At 52.2% G+C, this 13420-nt stretch overlaps 2 protein-coding genes across 2 annotated transcripts; both read left to right on the top strand.

The window, feature by feature from the left end:
- Positions 1-1296: 1296 nt before the first annotated feature.
- Positions 1297-2709, top strand: NCS54_00301600 (BZIP domain-containing protein; the record flags this gene model as incomplete). Its single annotated transcript, XM_053148603.1, has 2 exons — positions 1297-1984; positions 2033-2709. Exons 1-2 carry the CDS (start codon positions 1969-1971, stop codon positions 2707-2709), a joined length of 693 nt encoding a protein of 230 aa, XP_053004578.1. The 5' UTR covers positions 1297-1968.
- Positions 2710-3646: 937 nt separating this feature from the next.
- On the top strand, positions 3647-6422 carry NCS54_00301500 (Hypothetical protein; the record flags this gene model as incomplete). The annotated part of the gene is made up of 5 exons (XM_053148602.1): positions 3647-3709; positions 3756-3896; positions 3947-4028; positions 4076-6168; positions 6216-6422. 5 exons carry the CDS (start codon positions 3647-3649, stop codon positions 6420-6422), a joined length of 2586 nt encoding a protein of 861 aa, XP_053004577.1.
- Between the last annotated feature and the right edge of the window lie 6998 nt (positions 6423-13420).

Below are 13420 nucleotides of genomic sequence, written 5' to 3'. Positions count from 1 at the left end.
CCTGTTGCATTCCTAGCAGCGAGACTCTCTTTTCCGGCAAGCAGCGGGACGTTATCGCAACCCACACCATCTTTCTTTTGGCTCTGGGGAACCGTCTCAGTTAGTGCGAGGTAGTTGCTCCATCACGACTCGTTTCGGAGTGGCTCGGAAAACTGTGCTGATAGACTTTTTTTGCTTCATCTCAACAGGCATTGAGAGAATCATGAAGCCATAAATTCGGTAAATTCAGCCAGAAAAGGCATCAACTACGAAAAGGCCGATGCCGCGCTCATGGCCCATGTACGGAGTATTCGTTGGCTCGAGTTTTGTTCCAGGCTGCCTCCCTGCGAGATGCAAGGCTTGTCGGCCGCCCTTGTGGTGGCTTACATGGGAAGGGGGAGCGTTTTCCAGGCACAGTGCGCCAGAGTCGAAAAATAATGGGATTTTCGACCCGTCTACTGTGGGCATTTAGGAATCGCAGACGCTCGAAGGAAAAGCCTCCACCGTATTGACCGATCGCTACCGGGGGGTTGGATGGACGGGCCGGAGGCAGACTGCCAGGCAGACCGATGTCCCAAAAGAGGCACTCCTTGGTGGGAGCAGGACTCGCGTCTCCTTCATCAGCGTCTTCGTCAGCCGCAGCAATCCGGGAAATGAGACTGGCTATCGACGATGGGATGGGAGTCGGAGGGCAATTGGTAAGCACGACATTGGCTCGTCTGCTCCAAACGGTGATCCCCAATCAGGACGAAAGACTGGGGGAGATAGTTTCGGCCAATTGGCGCTGAGGGCGCAGGGTCCGTCCGAGTTGCTTACGACCCTCACCTGCGCTCGCTAACCCTTTTACAGGCGAAGCAGCAGCATCAACCAGGGCGCTGTCTTGACAGCCTCGAAAAAAGCCCACGTAGGAGGGCGCGCCTGTGCGCCGCGTTGTCGTGTGTGCGCCCTTTGAACCACAGACTGGCCTTCAGTGTTTTGCTGGTGGAGGCTTTGCTTGTCCTGTTGGGGGCCGTCTCAGGGCTTGGTTGCACCGGCGAGACCGGCGAGTCCCCTTTTGGCTAAGCCCCAAAAAAGTGTGAGTCATTGCCCGGCCCCATGTCTCTCCGAAAGGGCGCCCTCCGCGGCGGTACCTGGGCGGCGAATCCTCGGCTGGAGGAAGCGCACTCTATTTGCCTGTGTCCGGTCTGGCTCCGTTCCTGTGCTGCAAGTACCCTCTCTGGCGGCGCACAATTCCTTTCCTCGCTTTGCGTTGCTGCCTGAGAAATACAAATTCTCCCCGTTTTCCAGTCCGCAACTTTCTTCCTCTCTTTTCCTCTTCTCTCCACCCCCAAAATTTCTACACACACATATCCAAGTACAGCTCAGCGCCTCAGGCGGTCGTCAAGATGTTCTAAACAACCCCTTTCCCCCAGTGTCCCCAGTCCAACCGTCAAGATTCCGTCCCCGGACTTAAACGCATCCATCCCCACTCAACCACCCCGTTCAGCTCACCTTTTGGTCGATCTGAACTTCAGCACCGCTTTGAATAGCATCAGCTCGAGTTCCCTCAACACCGCCAACATTTCAGGCCAAGACTTTTTAGTCTCAACCACGGATTCCCAGTCATCATGGCTTCCCTCCACGCAACCCAGCCTGCCGGCACTATCCGCGCACCAGTTCCAGAGTCCCGAAACACAGCATCAGGACTTTGTCTTGTTCGATCAGCCCCCTAATCGGTCAACTGCATCGCTGTCAAACCAGCGTCGTCACTCGTCTTATCTGCACAAACGTCGTCAACAGCCCGCTTCCTCCGCTGTCCAGAATCAACGAGTAGCCCAATTGCTCAAGGCTATCGGTAACACCTCGTCTCCTGTCAACCGCCCCGCGAATCAGTTTTACGCTTCTTCGGCCCCTTCGTCGTCCACCACCTTGCTACAGCAGAACACATCTGCCAGGCCTCCTGTTCCTCTTTTCTCCCAGAGTACCGGAAGTATCCAACAAACCGCCAAGATGATGAACGCCGCAGGTTTGTCTCCTAGATGTTCATCTGATTGCTCTAGCTCACCATCTTTAGACGTCGAACTCGAAGAGTTCACTGCCTTCGAGGGCGGGGCCAACACGGCCTTCTCCTCGCCTGCCGTTCCTAGCGTCTTTGACCTGGGCGGCAGTGCTTCCAGCTCCATCTCCAACCTGGCGACTGTGTCGCCCCACGATCTGCTCTTCCAGGAGCCATTCATGTCCGCACCTAACTCGTCGGCTCTCACGGCGCTGACTTCGCCGTCCATCCACAACGAGTCTCCTGACTTCACCGACGGATATGATGTGTCTCCCAACTTTGGCAACGCCGACTTTGACACCTCTGGTGATCCCTGGTACCCTCTGTTCCCTCAAGACGTGTCCGCTCTTGAGAAGGCCAGTGTGGAAAACTCACCAGCGACCAAGTCGGATGATCTGGAGTCGGTTGGTCGTTCCTCGTCTTCCGACCGCCGGAAGTCGGGTACTTCTCCCTCGACTCGCCACTCTTCGGTGGCGGGAGTGAACGCTCGCAAGCGTGACAAGCCCCTCCCTCCCATTGTTGTGGATGATCCCAACGATGTCGTTGCCATGAAGCGTGCCCGCAACACCCTGGCGGCGCGAAAGTCTCGTGAGCGCAAGGCTCAGCGACTGGAGGATCTTGAGGCCAAGATTGCGAGGCTGGAAGCAGAGCGTGACCACTGGAAGTCGCTCGCGCTTGCGTCTGGTGCGCAATAGTTGAAAAGTGGAATTTCTCTCCTTTGCCAATGATACTGGGACCGTTGTTTTGTTATGTTTTAATGGGTATTATTATTCGGTTCACATCCCAGTTACAATCAGTTTCTAGTTCGATCAATATCAAGTTCTGAAGATACTCCTTGGCTCCCCAAATTTCGTGATTTCTGAGTGAGAATGGTGTGATGTTAGGTGTTGGGCCGAATATCAGAGCGTTGGGGGGCTTAGCGTCGGCGGTCGTAAGTCAGGTTACGGCCGACAGCGGCATCGCTCTCGCACCAATTAAACGCTACTGTCGTGCCCAGACGAATTTGTTCAAGGCTGTGTTTGATAGAGCCCGTTAATTGGACGTTCACTTGCACTAAGCTGACGGATTACCCTTATCAGATCCTTAATCGCCGGAAGAGACTTTGATACTCGGCCAAACTGGGCAAGTTAGGCGAGTTGAAGTCTCCGAGAGATGGCATTGGCTCATGCCGTCATTCAAGTTGTAGATCCCCACATGTTAGCCACTTCAATGTGTTGTCGAGGGCCGTCCTGGTCTGTGCCCCGTAGGGCTGGTCCTTAGAGATATGCGCGTTTCATCATGATGCTTTGGAGATATGCAGAAGGGATGGGCTGTGCTGGTGTCACTGGTGGCACGGCACATGCGGTCATCTTTTCAGCTCGATCCATTGCCAAGAGCGATCGTCCATGCTCTAGTTTCTCTGGTTGGGTCAACTCTTGAAACGTCATCTTCTCTTTGCATGTGCTTTCGGATTTTGTTCTAAACTAATTCTCTTCCCAGCCCTATGGGAGCTCAGGTTTGTTGGATGACGAGAGATTTCGCAGACAGACACTGTGATCGACATATATCCCTGACGGTCCGCGGAAGCTAAAAAGGATAACTCTTGTCTTTTGTGTTTCTGTCGTTTCCTGTATCTACACATCGGTCCTCGTAATGGCGAAAGAGTTGCGAAAGGCAGAGTCTCCCGTCTCTGGGGATGTAGAGTTCAGAGAAGAGGTCAGTGTCTCATGTCAATCGTCTCATCAACCTCTAACGATCATAGACTCGAGAGGGCTTGATGTCTGGCTCTCACACGTCAAGCGACGTTGAGGATGTGTTTGAGAGAGACCTCAACGTCACTGAGGATGACCTGCTCGAAGCCAAAGAGGTAGCGACCACGTTATCTCTTCAAGAAGTTCGCAAAGTGAGACCACCTCGTTCTGCTTTGGCTGGTCAAGTGTGCTCACAACTCAGATGATGAATCAAGTTTACAAAATTTACGGCCGAGATCCAAACTTCCCCTTGACCGTCATTGAAAAGATTGAAGCCTTCATAGGCACGTTCATCCCTTCTCATTCATAAACCTATACTCATGCCTAGCAGGCAATGAAGAGATCTTCAACAACCCAGACAAACACCAAAAAACAATCCAGGAAATAAAGATCCAAGCAGCCCTCATCACAAACAACTCCCCCTACTCCGAAGTCCGCGCCGTCGTCGACAACCGCGACGACCCGTCCATGCCATGCTCCACCATCCGCGCCTGGTTCATGGGCCTCATCTTCTCAGCCGCCATCGCTTTCGTGAATGGCTTCTTTGAGATGCGCCAGCCACCTATTGGTGTGTCTGCTATGGTGCCGCAACTGCTTGCTTACCCGTTTGGAAAGTTTCTGGAAAAGACGCTGCCTAATGTTGGCTTTACTGCCTTTGGCGTGAGGCATAGTCTTAATCCTGGACCGTTTAATAGAAAGGAGCATATGCTGATAACCATCATGGCGAGCATCTCTGTTGGGGCGCCGTACACGAATTACATCGCCTGGATACAGTATCTCCCTTTCTTCTTCAACCAGCCATGGGCCAACAGTATCGGATATCAGATCCTCCTTGGTCTGTCAGCCAACTTTATCGGTTATGGTCTCGCCGGCCTCTGTAGACGCTTCCTGGTCTACCCATCATATTGTGTATGGCCATCAAGTCTCGCCATCGTCGCCTTGAACACTGCCTTCCACGGCGAGACCAACGCCCCCGTTCAAGGACCTTTCAAGCACATCTGGCGAATGTCTCGCCTCAGGTTCTTCAGCATCGCCTCCGCCGCCATGTTTTTTTACTTCTGGCTTCCCAACTACGTCTTTGCCGGTTTGACCTGGTTCAGCTGGATGACGTGGATTGCCCCCAACAACCGCGACCTGGCCATCATCACGGGCGGATACACAGGACTCGGGTTGAATCCATTCTCGACGTTGGACTGGAACGTGGCCACTACCATGGTCAACCCCCTCGTTATTCCTATCCACACAACCATGAACGTCCTTGTCGGAGCCTTGCTGAGCTTCTGCGTTCTCGTTGGCATGTACTATGGGAATGCCTACTCCATGGCCTATCTCCCCGTCAACTCGAACCGCGTCTTTGACCATTTTGGCGGGCTGTACAATGTCTCGTTCATCCTGGATCACCGTGGACTATTCGACGCCGAAAAGTACGAGGCGTACTCTCCCGCCTTTCTCTCTGCCGGCAACTACATCATATACCTATTCTTTTTTGCAGTTTACGCGGCCGCCATCACGTACGGTATTCTATATCACCATCGGCATATCGCTATGGGCTTCCGGGATTTGATCAATAGCTTTCGTCCGTCAAAGAAGCAAGAAGTCGAAGCTGACCAGGTGCTCGACGTGCATAACCGCCTCATGAAATCTTACCGCGAGGTTCCAGAGTGGTGGTTCATGATCTGCCTCGCGTTTGCTTTCATCGTCGGTATAGTCGCCATCACTCAGTGGCCTACCCATACCTCACCAGCTGTGGTACCATTCGGTGTGATACTTACTCTCATATTCATCGTACCTATTGGCATCATAAGTGCCACAACCGGAATCGAGGTGCCCCTGAATGTCCTCTCCGAGTTCCTCGGTGGCTCCTTTGTCGAAGGAAACGCCCTTTCGCTGAGTCTCTTCAAGGCGTTTGGCTACACAACCTGCACTCACGCAATTCACTTTAGCGTCGACATGAAGATGGCTCACTACCTCAAGCTCCCGCCGCGGTTTACATTCTGGGCGCAGATGGTCCCGACTCTTGTCTCGACCTTTGTATATGTCGGTATTCTTCAGTACCAGATGCACCTAGAGAACATCTGCACGCCGAGTGCGCCATACCGCTTCACTTGTCCTAGTCTCAACAGCTTCTTCACGAGCGCCGTTCTCTGGGGAACCATTGGGCCCAGAAAGCTGTTTGGACCTGGAGGACAGTACGTCGAGACTCTGGTGGGCTTCCCGGTGGGTGTGCTCGTGGTGGTGATTTTCTGGTGGCTTGGGAAGAAGTATCCCAAGAGCAGGATCATCCGGAGCACGCACCCAGTTGTTCTCCTCAAGGGCGGACATGTTTGGGCGCCGTACAACATTGGCTACCTCTTGCCTGCTGTGCCTATTGCCTGGTTCTCCTGGATGTACATCAAGAAGCGGTATCTCGGTCTTTGGGCCAAGGTATGTGATCATTTATCTTGGTCAAATTGTCAAGCTAACTCTGGCAGTACAACTACATCCTGGCAGCCGCCTTCTCTGTTGGCATTGCCCTCTCGGCCCTCCTCGCCTTCTTTGCTCTACAGTATAACGACATCAACCTTGACTGGTGGGGGAACAGGGTTCCGTTCCAGGGCTGTGATGGCACCAGTTCGTGTGTGCTAAAGTCGTTATTACCGGGGGAGTATTTCGGTCCTCGAATTGGAGATTTCCATTGATGATCTAGACATGTATAAATATAAGTGATGGTGCGAACTTTTAACGAGAGAGCCATTTATCTTGAGCTCTAAGTCGTAAATCTAGGCTTGATGTTCGCGACTATGTAGTAGTAATGCTAAAGGGCTGGAACCCAAACTATCTAAAAATGGAAGACATGATAGAACTAAAGAAACGTTGCCCGTCGTTGTCAAAACGAATATAATAATTCAAGTGGTATAAGTCTAAACGCCATGCCCAACCCCTGCAATAAATCAACCTGAACAATCCCCTCCTCTAGTAATCACACTCATTTCCAGGCGGACTCACACAATCCGGGTTGAAGCACTTGAGATCATACCACAACCAAGACGTCTCATCGTTATCTGCCCTAGCCTGAGGAGCGTCCAACAACTCGCAGAAGGGGTTGTTGATATCATCGTCCCAGTATCCAAACACGACCGCCTTACAGCCTTCTGTCTCGGCGCAGCTCTGTCCACAGGACTCGACGCTGTCGCTGTCTCCATAGCCGAGCACCTTGGCTTTCTTTCCGTTGCGGTGACCTTCGTGGCCGCAGTCGGCTCCCTCAGGGGGGTTGTCATAGAGGGTGTAGCGGTAGCAGGATGGCGAGGTGGTGGCGGCTTCAGAAGTATTGGAGGCCCTAGTGCTAGTGGAGGAAGTAGTACTTGTAAAAGAGGTCAAGGTTGAGGATTCGGCAGTGGAAGTCGAAGTGGTAGTACTGGTGGTTGAAGGCTCGGCTGTGGTGGTCGGAGCCTCGGATGATGTGCGAGAGACTTCCGTAGTAGATGTGGTAGCCTCAGTTAAAGTGGTTGATGCCTCTGTGGTCGTGGTAGACACCGTAGTAGATGTGTCTTCGGTTGTAGCAGAAGTGCTAGTCTCGCACGAACTTGTAGAACTGGCTCCTGTTGTAGAGGTCGCCTCTGTGCTGGTGGAAGTACCAGTTCCACTAGTTACGGATGAGATACCTGTGCTTGACTTCTCACCCGTCGTAGTAGAAATCTCTGTCGTTGAACCCTCGGCGGTGGTGCTAGTAGCGTGTTCAGAGGTGAAAGTTGTCTCAGTAGTAGAGTGAGTTTCGGAGGTGGCACTCGGAGATTCGGTGGTTCCAGTAGTTGTAGTGGCTGTCGTGGTCTCCTTAGTGGTCTCACTTGAAACCGAGGTTTCAGCGGTGGCTGTAGACGAGGTTGTTTCACTCGTGCCGCTTGACAACTCAGTTGTCTCAGACTTTGTGGTGAGGGTACTCGAGGTCTCACTAGTGGTTCCCGTCGTAGTGGCAGTGGTGGTTTCAGCCGTGGAGCTCGACTCAGTTGTCTTGGACGAAGTAACATCAACAGTTGTAGTCGATGTATCCTCAGGGGTAGAGTAAGTGATTGTGTAAATGGTTGAATCTGATGTTTCCGTGTTGGAAGATGTATTTTCAGTAGTGAGCGTTGAAGTCTCTGCGATAGAGGTATTTGTGGTATCCGTAGGGAGTGTTGAAGTATATGTGTTGATAGGGCTCGTTTCAGTAGTGAAGGTGAAAGTCTCAGTAGTATCTGAGTTTGTGGTCTGAGTGACTGAAGTAGATGTACCCTCAGTCGTCTCGGAAGCGACAGTATAGGTAGTAATGGAAGTCTCGCTGGTAACTGTTGAAGCTTCACTCGTCTTGGAAGTAATGGTCTTCATAGTGGTAGGCTGAGTAGCCTCGGAAGTAGAAGTAAAAGAAGAAGAAATGGTAGATCCAGTGCTGGCTGAGGTCTCTTGGGAAATAACAGTTGAGCTCTGCTCAGCGCTGGTTGAAGTCATGGACTTGGATGTTGTAGTGGTGTCTGAAACCATGATAGAAGTGGAAGATAAATCTTTCGAAGAATGGGAAGAAGAGATAGAAGAAGTGCTTGATCTGGAAGGGATCGTATAAGTTGGTGCAATGTAAGTTGGCACACTGTAAGTCGGAACATAGGTTGGTGATCTGGGACGACAAGGCCCTCCGCTAACACCAGAGACTGCAGCAGCAGCGAGAAGAAGAATGAATGACATGTTCCAGGTCATCTTGAATGAATGAATGTGAACCTGCACAGAAAAGGGGAATTAAAGTGAAGATGCAGTTGAATCAATTGGCTACTCTCTGTCTACTCTTTATTGTACTTATACCATCTCTTCAAGCTCGTTTACAACACCTTCTAGAACAAGATATCCACTGTTTTTTTCACTCTTGACCAAATCCGGCCTTTAACGGCCATGGACGTTGGAGGCTTGACGTTGGAGGACCCAACGGCTTCCCACCCCTGACGCTAGAGGCCATCGCTAGACGCCACCAATCGTCCACAATGGCGTCAACAACCTCAACCGTCGCCAGCGATCCCCCTGGGCTTGTAGCCTTGGGTCCACGTGGGAATAAGAAACTCTTTCTTTTCCCAAGATACGGTGTGAGGTCGATGACGGTCTCGAGAAGGGATCCGCTGTCTTTCTTTGTTGAGGCGGAGGAAAAGCTGCTCGCCACGAGGTTCCAGAACAAGGCAGATCTCCTCCCTTTATCTGGAGTATGCCTCCACCAGGCGTCTATTCTTTAGATCGCATGATGAGAGATTTGTCAACTTTTGGTGTGCTGCTGACCCTTTTTCGTCGCCCGCATCGAGACGAGATCGGGACTACGTATGCACGTCACTGTCAGCTCCGATGGGGGATCGGGCCTTGCACGATTCAGACAGCTGTCAGCAGGGGCATGTAGTCTGTTGTGGCTCATCGTGATGGACCGGGGGCTCCGGAGTCGTGGGAGAGTTCTCTCGCTCGGGCCTGAGGGATCTTGAGCATCCGAGGCAATGGCGACAGAGTCTTTGGCGTTTCTTGCGAGCTGCTCTCCTATTGTGGTATTCAAAGGGGCATGAATATGTTAAAAGTCAGTTTCTACAGAAGTCATCATCGAGAGCCAAGATGAGATTGTTAGATCAGGCGTCAAGAAGTTAATCGGTCAGAGCCCAGGCACCTAGGACGAAGCCAGTTGATTATTTGATACAGTTTGGTTACGATTTCATGATAGCGAACTGGCCTGTGTGTGTGTCCATTCAGTAGGGGCTGTGGTTTCATTCGTGGAGTGATACAGCAAGATGGATGCCAATGAGGCTTGTATGAACATTTACTGTACCACGACACTGGAGCCAGAAATTGGGTAGAATATAGATTTCGGTAGGTAGTTCAGATCTCATTCATTCCGTTTAAATAGCCCCTGACATGGCTGGCATCAAATTCGGTCTTCTCCTTGAGCGATTCCTCCTTCTCCCACCCTAGACCACCGACACCTACAAACAAGAAGCGGCAAAGATGGCAGCTGAAAGCAATGATTTATGTAAATGGCTCGAGCTGTCAATTCCTGTATGAACGGAATGATTCACGGCGGTATTGCTGTCTAGTTAGAGTGAGGAAGGCTGGGCAGCTGGACAGGTTTGCCTCGGTAAACCTCTTTGTTCCCTGCGAGGGTTTGTGACAATCACATCACCCAAGAACAATGACTCGGTTATTCCTCACCGATGTTACGCGCAAGAGTCATGCCCCTACCTCACCTGATAACATTAACTGTATTGTAGGGTCATTTGTTTGGCGTGAGGCACTCATTTCATGAGTGACTGCAGGTGTGGTGGTTGAACCATATCGGCCATGACCGGCCAGACCCATGGAGAGAACGGCAGGACCGAGATAGTCAAACACAAGCTCCTACTGTAATGCTCGGCCCTTCCGAGCCTGGGCCTGGTTGCGGACTCTGGCAACTCAGCTTCAGAGCATCATCACATAGGCCAGGTTCGGTTCTCACCCAACGACTGACAACTGAGACATTACAGCGTTGGACTACGGCGTTACCCCATATATGCATCCGGTCTGCTGGAATGGACAGGCCCGCATGCGATCAACAAGAAGGATTCATGATCCTGAAGGCATCGTGAATCACGTCAAAGTGAAACAGACGTCGTCTGCCTGGAGGGAGCCCGATCGAAACATCAAGACTCATGCGCTCCTCTCGATGAAACTTGATAATCTAAAGTATAGGGCGACGACCCGTGTTGGGGAGATTTCCGAGCAAGAGGGCCGATGTTCCTGCAATGACCGTGCCGCATAATGACGGTTTCAGATACATGGGCATCCTTCCGTGGGGGTTGTCCAACAGCAGTTGGTTGGTCGGATAATCATCCCATATAGTCGTCTAGCGGAAACGAAACTTTAAAGCATAGTGAAACCGTTTCGTCAGGGGCCAGTACGAAGAATAGAGTTGTGAGAGTCTTGGAAGCCCATAGCATTGTGCCTGTAGCACAGGATCTTGATCCTGCTAGGTGATGGAGAGCAACAGGCTACAGACAGAGTGGAAGGATTCAGACGCCTTGTTTGAGAAAAGTATTCTCGATCATGGTTAGGGCTCACAATTGTGTGTTTTGATCGGCATCTAGGGTTGATGAGTAACCGAGACGTGCGGGCATGCTTCATGTCTGATCACGATTATCTGTTCTTCGGCTCAATGAGGTAGTAATCGGCCGAGTATGATAGACAGCAACCGCGGGGACCCATGACTTGACAGACATTGTGGTGGACCAAGTCTGTGGACCGTTGACGTACTGTTGTGCTCAGTGATGAGCAGGGCAAGGAGATAGACGGTCGATCACCTCGTGTCTGTGGAGGTTTGACGAGATTCATGCTTCTCTTGGGCTTCTCGGCGGTGTCAATCAGGCAACTCTAATTTCTCGAGATAAATCGCGCGGTAGGATCTTTTGCTTGGCGGACTCGACTCTGTCTATTCAGAGTCCATGGTTCGACCACCTTGTTGGATTCTGAAACTCGGGGTTGGTTTTAGATCAGGGGCCCATGGCGGGTCGGCGCACACTAGGGCGAGAAGAGAGACAGTGGCCGACCGAGTCTCGCACGATAGACATTGTCTGTCACTGTTGAATGCACTGTTGAGCGCCAAGGGCAGAGTTGAAATGGCGATTTGCAGATTGCAGTCATGTTGTTGGCGGAGAAGAGAATGGTGGAGAGGTTGCGAAGATCTCGACAAAACAAACAAACGAACTTCAACTTTCCATCACGTCATGCACATCCAGGCTCAGACTGAGTGTGACAGAGTGAAACGCAGGATTGGTTCATGAGACTCATCGTGCGAAGCGGTGAAAGAGACTCTCGTAACAACAGACTCGGAGTGTAGCGAAAGCAGGTGAGGCCGAAATACGGGATAGCCAAGCAGAAATAATAATTAGGTCCCTATCAGTCAGCAAAGACCTGAAATAGCTGGACGGAGAGTTTGCGCAAGTGCCAGGGCCTCAGCTCAGGGACCATCAAGCCTCTCCACGGCCCCTCGCATGAGTGAGGGACGGGAGGGCTCTTGATTCGAGAGCCCTGGCGCCGCGGCCATAGCCTGAAAGGCCAGACTCACCCAGCGACTCAGAGATGCCCATGACACACCCTCACACAGACCCTGACACGCATTTCCCCGAAAGGCGCCAGGCCAGACGGAGACATTGCCAAGTACCTTACCAAGCCTGGCCAAGACCACAAGTAAAATTAGAAAAAACCACACAAAGAAATCTTGGGTGTGGCGGGTGGGCTCGGCCGGTCCATGGCTGGAATGCGATGCCTCGTGATGGAGGCTCGTGTTTGCTTCTCCCTCTAGATCCTCAGATAGTCTTTTTTTTCTTCTTTTTTCTCGCCTCCGAATCTTTTCTCGCCTCCGACAGAAATGGCCTCGTGGAGAACCTGCGGGAATGTCAGATCAGGGTGACGTCGGCTCTGTTCTGTGGAGACCACAGGAAGAGAAGGCCATGGGTTAACACGATGGATCAACAAGGACGCTTGGACGAAGCGGGAAGGATGGAGAAGGTCAAAGGAGGAGAACCGGCTGAGAGATGGGGAAGACGGATGAGAGATGGGGAAGACGGATGAGACTCGATTGCTTGCAAGTCAATTGTTGAACTCGGCACTGACCGGGCCAGGGATTGTAGTGACCTCTCCCGCATAATGACAGGCCCGCTCCATGATGCAGGGCATGCATCAGATCAAGTGCTCCCTCTGGATGCTGTGTATGGGGCACTGCGTATTGGCTGGTTGGTTGCACAGCAATCAGCCGAGAGGTCGCATGGCGGTGGCAGTCTTGTTTGCAGTAGCCAAGCCAAGCACCGTAAAAGATGAGCTACCGTAATCAATGACCGACATCTCAGTTGAATGACCAAGCTGCTAGTGACATGCGCCAAGCTTGCTACCGACTGCTTATCTCGTGTTTGCGCTGGGCAAGTGACTTGGGTTTGCAGATGCTTCTCCACCGAAATGGGTGACTCTGCCGACCAACGTTGCTGTGCTCCCAGAGATGCGATACGAGCAAAGGCACGAGATTCAGTGACAGACGATCTGATCACCCGGGATTCCTTGCCGGAGCGACTCCATCCTTCAGCGAGTCGGCGACGTTCGGCCGGCCCCCCCAACCAGACCCCTGGGACCTGAGAGGACAGTGCTGCATGAACGGGCGCCGTGTGAGCTTGTGGCAGCCTCTGACAGAGGGGGGACCCCTTCAGGGGTCTGCTGGACCTTGTCTGCGCCTCTCGTCTGGCACATGTTGACCTTTACCGAAAGCAGCCTGGTCCCATTTCCAGTAAAGCGCGTGCGAATGTGGACTCGTAGACCAAACGGCGGCCGAAAGGCTTCGTTTTCAGTCACGGTTGCTACGACGCCCGAACCTTTTGTCGTTGATCATCTCGTATTGGCCTCGGCACTGCTAGCCTCTACGACGACTTTTTCCGGCGTGGTTCTTGGGTAGGTAGACAGGCCGTGCGGGATGATATCGTGGATCTTCAGGGACTGTACTGTAACCACGCGCCGTCAGCACAGATAAGGTAAGGAGCTGCGAAGGAGCTTCGTCATCAGGAGAGGGCCGCTTACAGAGACAGATGCTCAACAGTGGCAGCACAGTACGGTAGCAGTGCAGCAGCCCTGTCGCCTGTACGAACGTCATGGGCATCCTCTCCCCACCAGTGTCATGGGGAGATCAGATCAC

The sequence above is a fragment of the Fusarium falciforme genome, chromosome 2 (genome assembly GCF_026873545.1).
Source record: "Fusarium falciforme chromosome 2, complete sequence".
Classification (NCBI taxonomy): domain Eukaryota; kingdom Fungi; phylum Ascomycota; class Sordariomycetes; order Hypocreales; family Nectriaceae; genus Fusarium; species Fusarium falciforme.
Note: the sequence above shows the minus strand (reverse complement) of the source record. Positions and strands in the feature narration are given on the sequence as shown.